The following is a 17090-nucleotide window of genomic DNA, read 5'->3' on the forward strand; positions in this document are numbered from 1 at the left end:
GGAAGTTGTTACCTTTGACCTCGGAAGTTCTCGCTGCCGCTGGAAGCGCAGTTCCGGTTAAGCGGCGGAGTTTGTTTACGCTCTTTCCAGATCTCGCCGCTGCTTTCCCCAGCTCAAGCTCCAAGATGGGGAAATCCTTCGCCAACTTCATGTGCAAGAAGGACTTTCATCCCGCCTCCAAATCCAATATCAAAAAAGTGAGTAAAGAGACCCGGGGAGGGATCTGGCCCACGGCGACTGGCTTCCCAGAGGCTGCGGGAGGTGAGAGTGGTGGTATCTCTTAGATCCCCAGGGCAATCCCCTGTTCTCCAGGCCTAAAGGCCTGATGTTCTTGCCCTCTTCTCCGCTGAGCAACTAACGAAGCGGGTCCTCAGCGTTCGTTCTGCATCAGCGAGAGTCGGGCAGCTCAAGGGAGCTCGGTCGGCCAGAGTGTAAATTCTTAAGATGTTAAGACTGTTGCTAAGAGTTCCTCAGTACTTCTCTCAGCTGATTCTATCTTTTCAGATCCCAGGGATTACGACTTATGAGCTCTGCTCTGCTGTGCAAAGAACACTTTCTATTTATTTAAGACAGATCTTAAAAGAGAAATTCATCCGATAATGTACTGTCTATTTAATGACCTCGCTGAGGTTTAGCGTTTTGAATAATTGCAGGTGTTCTAGGTGCAGTACCTTGCTGAATATCATAGCAATGAAAAGCAGAATGCTGAAGGAGAAAGAATCAGGGCTTTGGAGTCAGACCTGGATTCTAATTAATCCAACACAGTCACTTTCAGCCTTAAGACCTTGCACAAAAATATCTCTGATTTTCAGTCTTTTAATCTGTAAACTAAGGAGATTGACTTGTAAAATTGTGAGGATTAAGTGAAATGATATAAAGGATTTGAAACAAAGTAGGCACCTATCCCTGTGCCCACCACATAGAGGCGGTGCTGAGATGTTAATTTTCCTTAACATACAAACTTGTGAAAGTGAACAAAGCTTCTAATCGTTTTTAAAACCAGTTATAGTGATGATGAGATTTTGCTACACTCCCCTCACTTCCAGACCAGTGCTCCTCAACTTTTTCTCATTATTGCCTTCTTAAGGAACCTTTTTAGATACTTTTTTCCTATTCCCCCCCCACGAAATTTTGACACCACAGATGTATGTCTGTTTATGAACTGTATGTATGTAAACATACAGTTTATGTAAAAGTTTACATAAATTCACTAACTTAGAGTTAAGGTTTTTTTCCCTGCTTCCCCCAAGTACCAATTGTCTACCCCTTGAGGATTAGCAATATTCCCCCTATTAAGAATTTATGCAGTGAAGAAGACCCCTAAGGCAATCACAGCAACAACAAAAATAAATAAATGGGACCTGATCAAATTAAAAAGCTTCTGCACAGCCAAAGAAACAGTCACGAGAGCAAACAGACAACCTACAGAATGGGAAAAAATTTTCGGATGCTGCACATCCGATAAAGGACTGATAACAAGAATCTATTTAGAACTCAGGAAAATCAGTAAGAAAAAATCAAACAACCCTATCAAAAAGTGGGCAAAGGACATGAATAGAAATTTTTCAAAAGAAGATATAAGAATGGCTAACAAACATGAAAAAATGCTCAGCATCTCTAATCATCAGGGAAATGCAAATCAAAACCACAATGAGATATCACTTAATTCCAGTGAGAATGGCCTTTATCAAAAAGCCCAGAAAACAATTCATGTTGGTGTGGATGCGGAGAGACAGGAACACTCATACACTGCTGGTGGGACTGCAAACTAGTGCAACCCGTGTGGAAAGCAATATGGAGATACCTTAAACAGATACAAGTAGACCTACCATTTGATCCAGCAATCCCATTATTGGGCATCTACCCAAAAGAACAAAAGACATTCTATTACAAAGACATCTGCACCTGAATGTTTATAGCAGCACAATTCACAATTGCAAAGATGTGGAAACAACCCAAATGCCCATCAATACATGAGTGGATTAGTAAAATGTGGTATATGTATACCATGGAGTATTACTCAGCTATAAGAAATAATGGTGATATAGAATCTCTTTTGTTCTCCTGGAAACAGTTGGAACCCATTCTACTAAGTGAAGTATCCCAAGAATGGAAAACTATGCACCACATGTACTCACCAGCAGATTGGTTTCCTTGATCATCACCTAAGTGCACATTTGGGAATAACACCAATTGGGTGTCGGGCAGATGTGGGAGGTGGAGGGAGGGGATGGGTGTATACCTGCATAATGAGTGCGTTGCGCACTGTCTGGGGAATGGACACGCTTGAAGCTCTGACTGGGGGGGGGCAGGGGGGATTGGGCAATATACGTAACCTAAACTTTTGTACCCCCATAATGAGTTAAAATAAAAAAATAAAAAAAAAATTTATGCAGGACGAGTGCAGTGGCTCACGCCTGTAATTCTAGCACTCTGGGAGGCCGAGGTTAGGTGAATTGTTTGAGCTCAGGAGTTCAAGACCAGCCTGAGCAAGAACGAGATGCCATCTCTACTAAAAATAGAAAAAAATTATATGGACAGCTAAAAATATATACATAGAAAAATTAGCTAGGCATGGTGGCACATGCCTGTAGTCCCAGCTACTCGGCAGGCTGAGGCAGGAGGATTGCTTGAGCCCAGGAGTTTGAGGTTGCTGTGAGCTAGGCTGACGCCATGGCACTCTAGCCCAGGCAACAGAGTGAAACTCAGTCTCAAAAAAAAAAAAAAAAATCTGATCTCTTTCAGCTCCTTATTAAAATATTACAGGATTAAGTCCAGGTGTTAATAATTGGCTCCATTGTATTTCTACTCTATCCCCTACTGTTAGTCTCAGTTTTATACTATAGTAATATCAAACTACTTATTTTCATTTTTATGCCTTTGCCTAAGTTGTTCCTTCTGCCAGTAATATCTTGTCCTGTTTTTTCCTTAGCAAAGTATCTTTTTTTTTTTTTTTTTGGAGACAGAGTTTCTGTCGCCCCGGCTAGAGTGCAGTGACATCATCATAGCTCACTGCAAACTCAAAACTCCTGGGCTCAGAAGGTCCTCCTGCCTCGGCCTCCCAGAGTGCTAGGATTACAGGCTGGAGCCACCATGCCTGGCCAAATTTACAGTCTTCAAACTTAGCATGTTTGAAGAGAAAGGTTTGACTTGCTGTTTATGTTGAATGTTTGTCAAACACTTTGTGCTTTATTTTAAAGGTGGTAGGGAGGTATTGATTCCTTTTAAACCTGGAAGTAACATGATTAAATGTATAGCGTAGGTTATGTGGGCTTTCTGCCTTCACCACTCTTACGATTTTGAGAGTTTCACATGGGGACACATTTAGCCTGTGGTATTTGTGCCCTTGAGCTACTCCAGAACATCTGGTACACCTCTGTCTTAACTGTTTTTTCTCTTGTGTTTTCACTTTTTTCTATAACTACTCTTTGTTTCCTTTCTCTTTTTTCTCTTCTTCCTCTTCCATTTCTCTTAGGGTGTCAGTGACACCCACTGGCATCCAGGGCCATTGTTTAACCCCACTGATTGTACCTTGTGCTGAAGAGTTATCTAGACCAGACATATTCTGTGTAGTAGAGAGATGTTTGTTCTGTTCTCTGAAATAATGCAGAGACTGAGCATAAGAAGCTGTTGCTCAGAATGGTTCTCAAGTTTGCAATTTTTGCCTGAAAGTTTAGCTATTTTGAATGGTTAGGTTTAAGAACTTGTATCAAGGTACGAGTCAGATCGTTAGGGGTTATTCTTGTGATGATGTCATTATGACCAAATTAGATTATGTTGTAAACTGTAAACAATAGCACTTTATATTTTATTATAAAAGAAAAGCAGACTTCTGTTTAATTTAAATCCAAACCATCTAATTTACATTTTTTAACATCACTAATTTAGGTATGGATGGCAGAACAGAAAATATCATATGATAAGAAGAAACAAGAAGAATTGATGCAACAGTATCTTAAAGAACAAGAATCATATGATAATAGGTAAGAAATTCTACTATGCTGGTGTTTTTAGAATAATCAGTTTTATGAGCATGATTCCTTACTGAATCATACATTAAGTTAGTTTTGGGGGATTGAATGCCCCAATGATAAGATTCTGTTCTTTCCCTGTGAACTGTCTTCTTTACTTTTATACCTGTAGATGGCCACTTTTTCCACCTTTGCCCATAATTCACATAAAATATAGATTCATGTCATTCATGTACAGTCTGTGAGCAAGGCTCAAATTAGGCAAAGCTTAGAAGAACAATAAATGTCTATACTTGAACTGCTGAGAACGCTTACAATGGTATTTCTTTAACATACACTCAAATGAAGATACATAGGACGCCTTCAAGAAGAAAAGTGTCTTTATTTGACATCCATGTCATTATTCTGTCAGTAGCAGGATCATGGCAGGAATTCTTGATTGGTTTCTTTCAGCATGATACCTGCCCTTTAGCTATTGTGACTTTATGTTTATGTTGCAAATCTAACACTGAAGCTGGTTTCTTTTGGTTAAGCAACTGAATAGTGGTGTTTTAATTACATAGACTGTGCTCTGAGTTAAAGAACACTTGCTTTCATTTGAAACTCTAGAACAGATTAGTAAAATTTCCACAAAGTCCTGTTTTTTTAATCAAAATATGGAATTTAAGCAAGTAGTACTAAACTATTCTTGCTCTTTAAAAAATGTATATTGAGAGGATAATTAAAGAAATGAAACTCAGTTTACCTAAGTAGCTTTCTCACTAATTGTATTCAATCTGGTTAACTTTTATTGAATACCTACTTCATGCAAGACAATAAACGTTCTTGTAGAGGCCTGTAAAAGTGTCTGAAATGTAGTTTCTTTCAACCTTTGAGAAATTGTAATAAAGGATATGTACACATATTTCAAGGTCAAATATAACTGATGCATTAAAAACACACATCACTTTAAAAAAATACAGCATGTTAACATAGGACAGAATAATTCCATTTGGGGTAACAAGGGAAGACTTCATGAGAAAGGTGACATTGAAGCTGAACTATGAAGAGCGATAAGGATTTAGATCAGTAGTTCTCAACTAAGGGCCATTTTTGCCTCCCTGGGGACATGTGGCAGTGTTTGAGGACATTTTTGATTGTCACAACTGGGGGACTGGGGTGCTACCAATATCTAGTGGGTGGAGGCTAGGGATGCTGTAAAGCAGCCAGAAATGTACAGGACAGCTCCACACGGCAAAAAATTATCTAGTTCAAAATGTCAATAGCACTACTATTGAAAAGCCCTGATTTACATACAGTAAAAACTTACTAAAGATCAGCACAGTGGGAAAATAGAGAAGGTTTTCAGGAAACAGCCAATAGTTGAGTGAGAGGGGAAGTGGAAAAGCAGGTTTGAAACAGACCATACTATTCATGTTTATTCTTTATCTTAGAAAACAGTGAGTTACTATTTTTCCTTTTGTGATTAATATTTGAAGCTCTGTGTAAATACCCTATTTCTCCTTAAACTTTTGTCCACTAATTTTAGCATTCATCAGTAGATCCTGCCTGCGTCAGTATTTATTACTGTGGTGTTTTAATGATTTTCTATTTCTCTCATTCCCTCTATATTAATTTGAATTCCTCTGTAAGGAAGAATTTCTCTTATTTAGTTATTTAATCATTCGGATTCATGGATATTTATTTCATTCTTTGGGTTATTATCTAATACTATTGTTATTTATCTTCTTGCTCTAACTGTTCAATTTGAGCCATTGACAGCTCTGCCAGGTTGGCTTCTAAATCCATTTAACGTGCCCCATTCCTGTTTTTTTCAATTATTTTGCTAGGGATTGGGGAGGTGTGGGGGAATAAATCTGACTGCCCTGTTTTTTATAAAATTGCTTCTGGCACCATGAGATAGTCCAGACTTGTCTTTTATTTTTTTCCTGTTACAGCACTGGAATCAACCAGTTTTCCAAGGAACCCTGGTTCCTTTTCTTGGAGAATGATATTTATTATTGTTATTTTATTTCAATAGATTTAAGGGGTATACGTGGTTTTCTTGAGAATTATGTTTAGAAATCAGGATCTGGGCACTATGTGTGTTCATTGCTACTGGGATATTAACTGCTTCTAGGTTTGGTCATTTGAATGCAAATTTATGAGTAATTGGTCATTTACAAAGTGTTTTTTTCTTCCTCATTCAAAAGTGTTGTCCTTGGTAGCCAGTTCTGTTCTTTAGTAATCTGTTTTTTCCTTTTAAATGTTTACTGTCCTGGATATTTCTTAATGTTTATGAATATTGATCACTACATTTTTCCTAAGATGACAATTGCGTTTGCGTTTATTTTTCTGGCTGGAGAGACAAAAAGATTTAATGAGATATCAAAAAATTTGTACAGAGTATTAGTTAAAGTTAAAACAAAAATGCCAATGTCATACCTTTACTTTTTGTTCTGTATACTTGTTGAATTTTGCATGAAGTGGAAAATGATCTGGTTTGAGTTTTATCACTATTTTTGTTTCAACATAAATGACTTGGTTTGTGGGTTTTTTTTGGTAAAAGTATATAGCATAAAATTTACCATTTTAAGTGTACAATTCAGTGTCTTGCACCATCGCTACTATTTCCAAAACTTGTGTTATCTCCAACAGAAACTCTAACCATTAAATAATAACTCCCTAGTGTCCTTCCTCACAGCCTTTGGCAACCACCATTCTACTCTCTGTCTCTATGAATTTGCCTGTTCTGGACATATCATATAAATTAAATGGTACATTATTTGGTCTTTTGTCACTGGCCTCTTTCACTTAGCATAATGTTTTGACATTCACCCATTGTATAGCACTGCAGTCCCCAACCCCTAGTATTGGTCACTGGCCTGTTAGGAACCAGGCTGCACAGCAGGAGGTGAGTGGTGGGCAGGGGAGCCAGCGAGGCTTCTTCTGTATTTACAGCTGCTTCACATGGCTTGCATCACTACATAAGCTCCATCTTCTGTCAGATCAGTGGCAGCATTAGATTCTCACAAGGAGTGCGAACCCTACTGTAAACTGTGCATGTGAGGGATCTAGGTTGTGCGCTCCTTCTGAGAGTCTAATGCCTGATGATTTGAGGTGAAGCTGAGGTGGTGATGCTAGCACTGGGGAGTGGCTGCAAATATATATTATCATTAACAGAGAGGTTTGACTGCACAGTAAATATAATGCACTTGAATCATCCCAAAACCATCCCCCTCCAGTCCCTCCAACCCCCTACCCCCTGGTCTGTGGAAAAATTGTCTTCCATGAAACTGGTTCCTGGTGACAAAAAGGTTGGAGACCTCTGGTGTAGCATGTATCAGTACTTCATGCCTTTTTATTGCTAAGTAATATTCCATTGTATGGATGTAGATCAGTACTTTTTTTTGGCTGCTCTTTTAAATAGTTCTTTGTGGAATCCAATGGAAATAAAAAGAGAGGACTTACAATCATGTAGTATATAATTTCCTTGGTGATTGCCTTTTCCAAATATAAAGGGAAATTCTATTTACTGTTTAACTTCCTGCTTTATAACTAGTACTTCATTAGAACCTTATGAATTAAAACTTTAACTCAACCAGTCATTTAATTTGTTGCAGAGTTTGTTTCCCAAAAAGGCTTGTGTATCTCTGTTTGTAACAGAACTTCTACAGGGAACTTTCAGTGTTAGAACTATAAAGAATATGATTTTTGAGGTGCCACAGATACTAATTCCATCATATTAACTGGCCTGTTGTAGAATTTCTTTAAACTGTTTTCTCTTCACTGGCCTCACTAAAGAATTTTATTCTCTGATTGACTTTGACTCTTACAAGCCTTAATTGGGTTTGACTTCCTAAAGAAATCCCAGAGGAGTCATTTTTTCCAAACTATTTGATTCCTCACAATTAAGAAAAAGTGTCGGCACTTTTTAATTCCTGATTTGTGATGGCATATAGATTTTTCAGAGCTGTTGCTATTTCCACAGCATTTCAGAGTTTAGGAAAATTCTGTAACATTTTCTCCCTTTTCTGTTGGGATGGCTGGGATCTCTCAGGTATTAAGAAAATCTCAGAACTTAAAACCAGTTACTAAAAAGGCAGCACCATTCAGATATTTCAAATGTCATCTAGTCAGTAAAGTTTTGGAACTTAACCTCTAACAAAAATCTTTTATCTTATTTATCTTAGACTTTTGGGGGGGATAGTCTGTAATTTTTTTCCGGCTACATAAAATTGTTAATTTTATGTCTTGTTTCACTTAGATTGCTTATGGGAGATGAACGTGTAAAGAATGGCCTTAATTTCATGTATGAGGCTCCACCTGGAGCTAAAAAAGGTATTTGTCTCATTCTGTTTTTTGAAAGCCTTTGGTATGTTTACAACTAAATATTAAAAACTGCTATGACAGATATTTTTTGAAAGTTGCTCTTCATCTTTTTAAATTGCTATTATTCTGTGAAGACAAAATTTTTCCTTTTTTTCTTTTGTTTCTTGCCAGATGAACAGTCTTCTCAATGTGAAGACAATTTTTAAAATACTGTAACCGATACAATAAAATAAATACTAAAAATATCTTTTTTATCTGGTAATATTTCATGTTGTGTCCTTTGGGAAGAAGAAAGTCTCAACACCAGCAGAAGTACATTTATTCTTTTATAATTTGTATATATATCTTTAGTCCTTCTTACTAAATAAACTTGTAAGTATAAAACATAATATTCACTGTCAGTGAACAGCGTAAAAGCTTAAAATTAGGAATTAACGAAACATGCTTATTAAGTACTATGTCTTATTCATTATTGTGTTGTATCCTTCAGTGTTCTGAATTTTTATCTTGTGAAAGAAGAAAAGTCAAACCAATGAATTCTTCCAAAGTATAATTAAATGTCATAATATCATAGTACAGTATATAATACACTTTCATATTGAAGTTTTTAACTTGTCCTCTTTTTCCCCGCATATTTTTGATATGCAATCAAGAAAACAAAGAGGTAAAGGACTATTATTCTATGTTTGAATTTACTTGCAGTTGATTGTGATTTTATGGAAAAATTAAAAGAATTTTCAATGAATGTTTTTAGAAAGAAGAAACAGAAGGAGAGACTGAATACAAATTTGAATGGCAGAAAGGAGCTCCACGAGAAAAGTAAGAACTGGTTTACTTTTAAGATATGTATCATTAAATTTATCTGATATCCCATCTTACATTTCCTTTTCATTCACTAGAGAAAGTTACTAATATGGAAAGATATGATTTTTATTTTAGTGATTCAGTTGATTTTAATTTAGTGATTTCTTTTTTTTTTTTTGAGACAGGGTCTTGCTCTATTCCCCAGGCCGGAGTGCAGTGGTGTAATCATACCTCACTGTGCCTCCAACTCCTGAGCTCAAGTGATCCTTCTGCCTCAGCCTTCCATGTTGCTAGTAGTATAGGCACCTGCCACTATGCCCAGCTAAATTTGTGTGTATGTGTGTACATGTATGTATGGAGACAAGGTTTCGCTATATTGCCTGGGTGGGTCTCGAACTCCTGGCCTCAAAAACTCCACCTACCTCGGCCTCCCAAAGTGCTGGGATTATAGGCATGAGCCACCACACCTGGCCTAATTTAATGATTTTAATTAGTTATCTTATGCAGCTAATCTGGTTGAACATAGTCTTTTGTTTTATATAAGTTTTTGTTGTTTTTAAATCACAAATTATCAAACTAGACACTTAACTAAATAGTGTTTGGAAATATTAGATTTTATAGTTCTGTATACTTATTGAAGTAATATGTTTCATAATGTTCTTAGAACTATAAAACTATTTTTCAGATTAACTGCTGTTCAGTTTAAGTTATTCTTAATATTATGCTTATACATTTTCTCTATTTGATAGATACGCAAAAGATGACATGAACATCAGAGATCAGCCCTTTGGTATTCAGGCAAGTGACATATATTTTACTCTGTAAGAATGATTTTTAGTTAACAAATATATCTTTATATTGTTGTCCAAAAGGTGTTTAAGCTGAAAAGGGGCACTGTGGTTTCTGTTTGTCAGATAATGTAAGGAAAAGAGGAGAAAACATAAAATGTAGTAGACTGACAAAAAGAGATCAAACCTTTGTAGTAAATGTTATAATGATATTGGTCTCTGCAGTTTTCAAAGAATTTGCAGACTTAAGGTCAAGAAAATATTTAAAACTGTTTAGAACCAGGACAAGCTATCACTGGAGGGCCAATTCCTATAAATAAAGTTTTATTGGAACACTGCCTTGCTTGTTCATTTACATATTATCTTTGGTGCTTTCCCTCTATAGCAACAAAGTTGAGTAGTTATGCCACAGAGCATCTGGCCTGAAAAGCCTAAAATATTTACTATCTGTATCTTTATAGAAAAAGTTTGCCAACCCCTGGTTTAGAAATTTGAAGCTTTAAATGTTAACTTATTAAAATTAGAGAATTTAGGGGCCGGGCGCGGTGGCTCACACCTGTAATCCTAGCACTCTGGGAGGCCGAGGCGGGCAGATTGTTTGAGCTCAGGAGTTCGAGACCAGCCTGAGCAAGAGTGAAACTCCGTCTCTACTAAAAAAAAAAAAAAGAAAGAAAGAAATTATATGGACAGCTAAAAATATATATAGAAATTAGCCGGGCATGGTGGCACATGCCTGTAGTCCCAGCTACTCGGGAGGCTGAGACAGTAGGATCGCTTAAGCCCAGGAGTTTGAGGTTGCTGTGAGCTAGGCTGATGCCACGGCACTCACTCTAGCCCGGGCAACAGAGTGAGACTCTGTCTCCAAAAAAAAAACAGAGGAAGAAAAATCGGGCCCGACCTGGACCTGAGGGAATCGGGCCATGAGGTGGGGCAGTGGGAGGGCTTAGGCTGCTCCCAAAAGAAAAAAAAACAAAAACAAAAAAAAAACCTAGTGAAGAGGAATTGGACAAAATGCAAGAGCCTAAAATTAGAGAATCTGACTGAGAGCAGTGGCTCATGCCTGTAATCCCAGCACTTCGGGAGGCTGAGATGGGTGGATTGCTTGAGGCCAGGAGTTTGAGAGCAGCCTGGGCAATATAGCAAGACCCCATCTCTACAAAAAATTTAAGAATTAGCCAGGTGTGTGGTGGTACATGTCTGTAGTACTAGCTACTTGGGAGGCTGAGGCAGGAGGATAGCTTGAGCCCAGGAATTTGAGGCTGCAGTGAGCTATGATCATACCACTGTCTCCTAAAAAATAAGAAAACTTAAGATTAATCCATGACATAATTCTTACCATTCCTTTTTGGTAAGTATACATTGCCACCCAGTAAGAGGCAAAAAGGAATGGAATTCAGCTTAGCTTTTAGGCAGAATTTATAGTGAAAGATTTTAGTGTTTGAATTAAATTATCAAGCGTAGTTATGGAGTCTCTTTCCCTGAAGATATTTTAAAAATGTAATTTAACTTAAACTCTGTGAAGGAATAGGAAGTTGAACATTGTTTAGATTCTTAGTGTTTTAGTAACCAAAATGTTCACTATTTCTCAGGTTCGAAATGTGAGGTGTATTAAATGTCACAAATGGGGTCATGTCAACACAGATCGAGAATGTCCTTTGTTTGGTCTTTCTGGAATCAATGCCAGTTCAGTTCCCACTGATGGCTCAGGTAGGCACTAGACATAGACGTGATTTGTTTGTTTTAGAATTTATATTAAGGACAAACAACGAAAGGTAAGAGATAACATTTTTCTTTATTTTCTCTGGATATTGTTTTGTTTTATTTGTGTTTTGGGTTTTTTTCCCCCTAGACTAAGGCACATTCCCAAAATATGATGATTAATGGAGAACCCTTATCATATATGTTGAATTTGAAATGTATAATAGGATAAAATTTCATTTTTCCAACCAAAGGCCCTATTAACTTAATTTTAAAAGTAAGATACATTAAACATAGTTTATCAGGTTTTTAATCCTCTGTTGATAAACAGAGCAACCTTTTTGGAGTGCCATTTGATGATATGTATCAAAAGCCTGAAAAACATGCATATCCTTTTACCTAGAAATTTACCTTCCAATAAGTTATAATAAGAAAGTGATAAAGCAATTTTCAAAGATTAATAGTAGTTAAAGATTGGAAACAACCCTAAATATTCATCAGTGATGGGTAAAATAAACTTATTTATGGAGCCCTTATTCTGTGCCAGGCATTGTTCTAGGCTCTAGGAACACAAGACAGGAAAGGTCTTTTCTTTCATTACATTGGGAGTGACACAGAGAAAACTAATAAATCAGAAATAACAAGTATTTATAAGTTCTGAGATGAAAATTAAATTGGATATTGTGATAAGACTCTAAAGAATGACTTCAGATTAAGTGGTCAGGAAGGGCTCCTCTGAGGAAGTGTAATGTTAAGCTGAACCTAAATGAGAAGGATACAGCCATGCAAAGAGCTTTCATATAGAGGGAACCACCTTTCATATAGAGGGAACCATCAATTGTGAGGGGCCATGTATTAATACTTAGTGGTTTAAGTACTCAGTGTTAGCAGCACAGATGGGGGAGCTATGGAGATACATAGATGCCTGATTTGGAATCCCTGCCCTGTTGTTCAGTAGCTATGTAAGTTTAGGCAAGCTACTTAACCTCTCTCTGCCTGTTTGCTAATGTCCAGGGGTGGGGAACCTTTTCATGTTGGAAGGTCGCATTAATTTAGCTGTAACAAATAAGGCTGCATTCAAGAAATTTCAATTAGATAGACTTTAAAATGTACATTATTTTGTAAAAAATCTAACTACTATGTGCTTAATAACTTCAAAAAATGAAAACTATTTGTTAATTTTAAAGTTAGCTAATCTTTTAATGACTTTGTTGTGTCTGCTTTTGTTGGAAAGCATTTGAATATTTGGTTGCAGCATGGAGGTCCGCAGTTCCAGTTGATCTAGATGAGTATCAGTCATTTGTGACCTTAAGGGCATCTTGATTTGGGTTAGGTAGGAGAACATAAATTTGCAAGAATAAGTGGTTGAAAATCAAGAAAGCGTTTCTCAGGCATGTTGCCAAAGGCGTGGATGCTGCATTTTTCCGTATTTCAGTCAGATCTTTTTTAGCATCAAATCACAATTTTAAATTGTCATCTACTGAGGGCTCAATCAGTTCCATCTGTAGTTCTTTAGATGTATTGGTGATATCAACTAGGTGAGACTGAAATGCTATTAATAATTTGTGATGTCCTGATTCTCAAATTCAATGAAACTTTCATTGTATTCTCCAATTAATAGGTCTATAACAGCTGTGTATTCTTCAAATGATTTGCATATATCCTGCTCACCAATGACCTTTGCTAACTGGGGAAAACGTTCATCCAAAATTTCCTTTTGAAGAAGTAGTGTTTTGAAAAAAGGTAGCTTTTTTTCAAAATGCTTGGATTTTTTGCCATATATCATATATAGACTTAGTTTTACCCTGCAAAGAAATATAAAAGTCATTTTGTTTTGACATGATATCACACAGAAATGCTGCATTCCTATAGAAATCGTCTTTTAATAATTCATATTGCTGATTCTGTTCTTCATAAAATTTTACTATCTGTTCTTGCAGAGATAAAACTTTGGCTAACACCTGTCCCTGCAATAGCCAATGCGCTTTAGAAAGATACCACAAATCCACACTGAATACCTCATCATTCAACCTTAGCATGTTGCCAAACTGATGATGCCATGTTGCATTTGTTCAAATATAGTTAACAATGCTTATAACTTGTTGCAAAGTGTCACTTAAAATAGTAGCTTTATTGCAAAGATTTTGCTGATGCAAGATACAATGCAAAGAAATGAGAGCATCTGGATCTGTTACTACTTTTTTTTATCTGTGCAATAAACCCTTCATATTTTCCTGTCATGAAAGGTGCACCGTCTGTACATATACTCATTAAATTTACCAAATTCAGTCGTACATCATGACATTTATCTTGAAAGTTGTTGAAGATATCTATTCCCCGTTTTCTGTTCGCAAAAGTGCCCAAAGCAAGTAACTCTCCATAGCAAAGAAAATCTTCTGTTATGACCCAAATGAAGTATAAAACCTGTGCCGAGTCAGTAGTATCAGTTGATTCATACAAGACAATTAATACATATTTTCCTTTTGAAGTATTGCATGAAGTTGTTCTATTAAGTTAAAGGCTAATTCATGCAGCCAATCAGTTATAGTTCTCCTTGAAAGAAGTAGTTGTTTGTACTTTGAACAGTTGCTGCGGTCTATGCATCTTACAACTTCTGCAGTGTATACTTTCACAATTTCTACATCAGTGAATGGCTTCCCTTCCCCCCTCCCCAGCATATAAGTTACTTTATAAGTTGCTTCAGTGGCATTATTGTTTCCAGGTCTTATTGCTGCTTGCAAGAATTGCCTTAGCTTTTGCTTTTCATCTTTTAATTTCTGCAATACAACCTTTTGCACCTCTCCCTCTAATTTAAAATATTTGTGGTCCTTATGAGTGTTATAATGCTGATGAGCATGGAATTTCTTTAATGTTGATATTGCAGTATCACAAAGCAAGCAAATCATATTTTTGTTAGCAAAAACAAGATAATATTGCAATTCCCAATCCTCATTAAAAAATCTGCTTTCTTCCTTCAATAGTCTCTTGATCTTCTTTGACATCATGGGCTATTAAGCAGGTAGAATAAAAAAATACCATCGAGCTGTGCAACTATTCACAAATGCCACTTCAAGTCATTTTGTTTTGTCTTCAAACAGAAACACAGTGCACCATTGTCAAAAGCCAGTAACAGACTGGTGTACTTGAAATCCATAAACTCTTGGCAACCAACCTCATGTGGTAGTGGCACCAGTCAGGTGGGGGAAGTTAGAACTAAATTATGAGCATAGCAGCCATCAACTTAGCCCTTATGGCTTACTAATGTAATTGTGCCAGTCAATCTGGGAGGATTATTTTGTTGAAACTTATTTTATTCTTTGGTGTTTTAAATACATTCACTTTAAAAATAAAATAAAAATATAAAAGATGAACAAAATGTATTAATAAAAATAAAAGGATTCTGTAAAAGTTGGATTCAGTCAAAAAGCTGTACTTAAGGACCTAGGGCCTTAAAGCCACAGGTTCCCCACTCCTGGCTAATGCTTATAAAATAGGTATTATTAATATAACAGTACCTACCTCATAAAGTTTTTATGAAGATTGAGTGAGTTAGTTTATATATAGTGCTTGGAATAGTACCTGACACATAGTAGGCACTTTATGAGTATTTTTTAAAAAATATGTCCCCAAATGGAATACTCTACAGCCATAAGATATACAAATATGAATATAGCTATAGATCTATATTGGCATATAAGGATATACCAGGATATATCAAGTTTTTAAAAAAGTTAAAAAGCATCATTTAAAAGTATGTAACGATAATGTCAGACATTCAGTAATTGAAGTTAAAAGGGCCTTCTAGGATGTAGTTATTTTTTAAATCTGTAAGATTTTAGAAGCTCTACCTTTTATGGTAAAAGGATGGCTCACTGAATTAACAGCCCTATTTGAAAATTAATTCTTAGTACTGAAGTTCATTTACCTTTTGAAATAATTGTCTTTGGCAACTACATATTTGACATCTTACACATGAGCCAATAAATTTTATTTTTGAACTTTATGTTCCAAGCTCATAGAAGATATAGGCTCTAGCCCTAGTTTACAATCTAATCAGAAACATCAAATTAATATATCATATAAGAAACAGAGAGTAACTCCCAGTTACAGTCTAGCTAGGAAAACAAAGTAGAGCAGTAGATCCCCAACCTTTTTGAGACCAGGGGCTGGTTTCATGGAAGACAGTTTTTCCACGGACCAGGGGGTAGGGGGTTAGGGGAGATTGGAGGGGAATGGTTTGGGGATGATTCAAGTACATTACATTTATTGTGCAGTCAAACCTCTCTGCTAATGATAATCTGTGTTTGCAGCCATTTCCCAGCAGTAGCTTCACTGCCACCTCAGATCATCAGACATTAGATTCTCATAAGGAGTGCACAGTCTAGATCCCCCACATGCACAGTTTACAGTAGGGTTCGTGCTTCTATGCGACTCTAATGCCACCACTGATCTGACAGGAAGCAGAGCTTATGCAGTGATGTGAGCAGTGGGGAGCGGCTACAAATACAGAAGAAGCCTCGCTAGCTCGCCTGCCCACCTATGTCGCCCAGTTCCTAACAGGCCACAGACCAATACGAGTCTGCAGTCTGGGGGTTGGGGACTGCAAAATTAGAGTATATATAAGAATCTATTTGATAGAGAATAACTGATTGTTAGATTATGTAGTTAATAGAGGAGAGGGGACTAAAATGACCTTTGAAAAATTAAAATTTAGCCAGGTAGAAAGAAAGGTTGACCAAAAAAGAAAGCTTAGGAAAAAAACACATGCACAGATTTAACTTGGATGACTTTAAATGAGTAGAATCAGATTTGAATGGCTCTCAGAAAAGTTGGGCAAAAAGAGTTTGACCACTGATGCTGCAAACAGCATTTCCCAAACTTAACCTAATGTAAAGGATCACTTAAGGATTTTGCTTAAATACTGGTTCCCAAGCCCCTATCCCAGAGGGACTATTGAATAAGAGTTCTGAGAGGAAGAGTCTGAGGCTCTTACCCCACAGGTGATGCTCATTAGCTTAAAGTTTGAGAAGACTGTTGTAAGCAAAATTGATGCTGTAGAATATTGTGTGTGTTGTGTGTGTGTGAGAGTGTATATGTGTACATGTTTTGTTTATTTCTTTTTGGAAGGACGATGGTAGGAAAAGGAAAGATGGTAATGTGTTGAAGGAGCTTTTGTTTTTTAAAGTAAACATTCCTTGGTAGACAAAAGAGCTTTTTTTTTAAAAAGAAAAAAAAGGTGGGGAGACATTTTCAACATCATTTCTGATTTTTCACTATTGTAAACAGACTAAATATCTTGGGGGGGGTGGCAAACAGTTGATATGTTAAGTAAACTAAAGAATACTAACTGAATTTACACTATGATTCTAATATAAAACTACATGCATATAAATTGGGACTGGAAGGAAACATGGAAAAATGAAAATAGTTACTATGTTAATTTGGTGAAATTACAGGTAATTTTCTTTTTTTAATATTAAAATATGTGATTAATTAAAATTGGAAAAGCTTAAGATTC

General features: G+C 36.5%; 1 protein-coding gene across 1 annotated transcript in view; it reads left to right on the forward strand.

Moving 5' to 3' along the window:
* Positions 1 to 35: 35 nt before the first annotated feature.
* The window catches only part of CIR1 (corepressor interacting with RBPJ, CIR1), a 36182-nt gene continuing 19127 nt past the window's right edge, over positions 36 to 17090 (forward strand). Inside the window, exons 1-7 of the mRNA XM_045558940.1 lie at positions 36 to 197; positions 3889 to 3983; positions 8218 to 8291; positions 8936 to 8946; positions 9037 to 9101; positions 9836 to 9884; positions 11464 to 11581. Of these exons, the coding sequence (XP_045414896.1) occupies positions 126 to 197; positions 3889 to 3983; positions 8218 to 8291; positions 8936 to 8946; positions 9037 to 9101; positions 9836 to 9884; positions 11464 to 11581 (484 nt within the window). The 5' untranslated portion in view covers positions 36 to 125. The remainder of the gene's footprint in view (positions 198 to 3888; positions 3984 to 8217; positions 8292 to 8935; positions 8947 to 9036; positions 9102 to 9835; positions 9885 to 11463; positions 11582 to 17090) is intronic.

The sequence above is a fragment of the Lemur catta genome, chromosome 8 (assembly GCF_020740605.2).
Source record: "Lemur catta isolate mLemCat1 chromosome 8, mLemCat1.pri, whole genome shotgun sequence".
In the NCBI taxonomy this organism is placed as follows: domain Eukaryota; kingdom Metazoa; phylum Chordata; class Mammalia; order Primates; family Lemuridae; genus Lemur; species Lemur catta.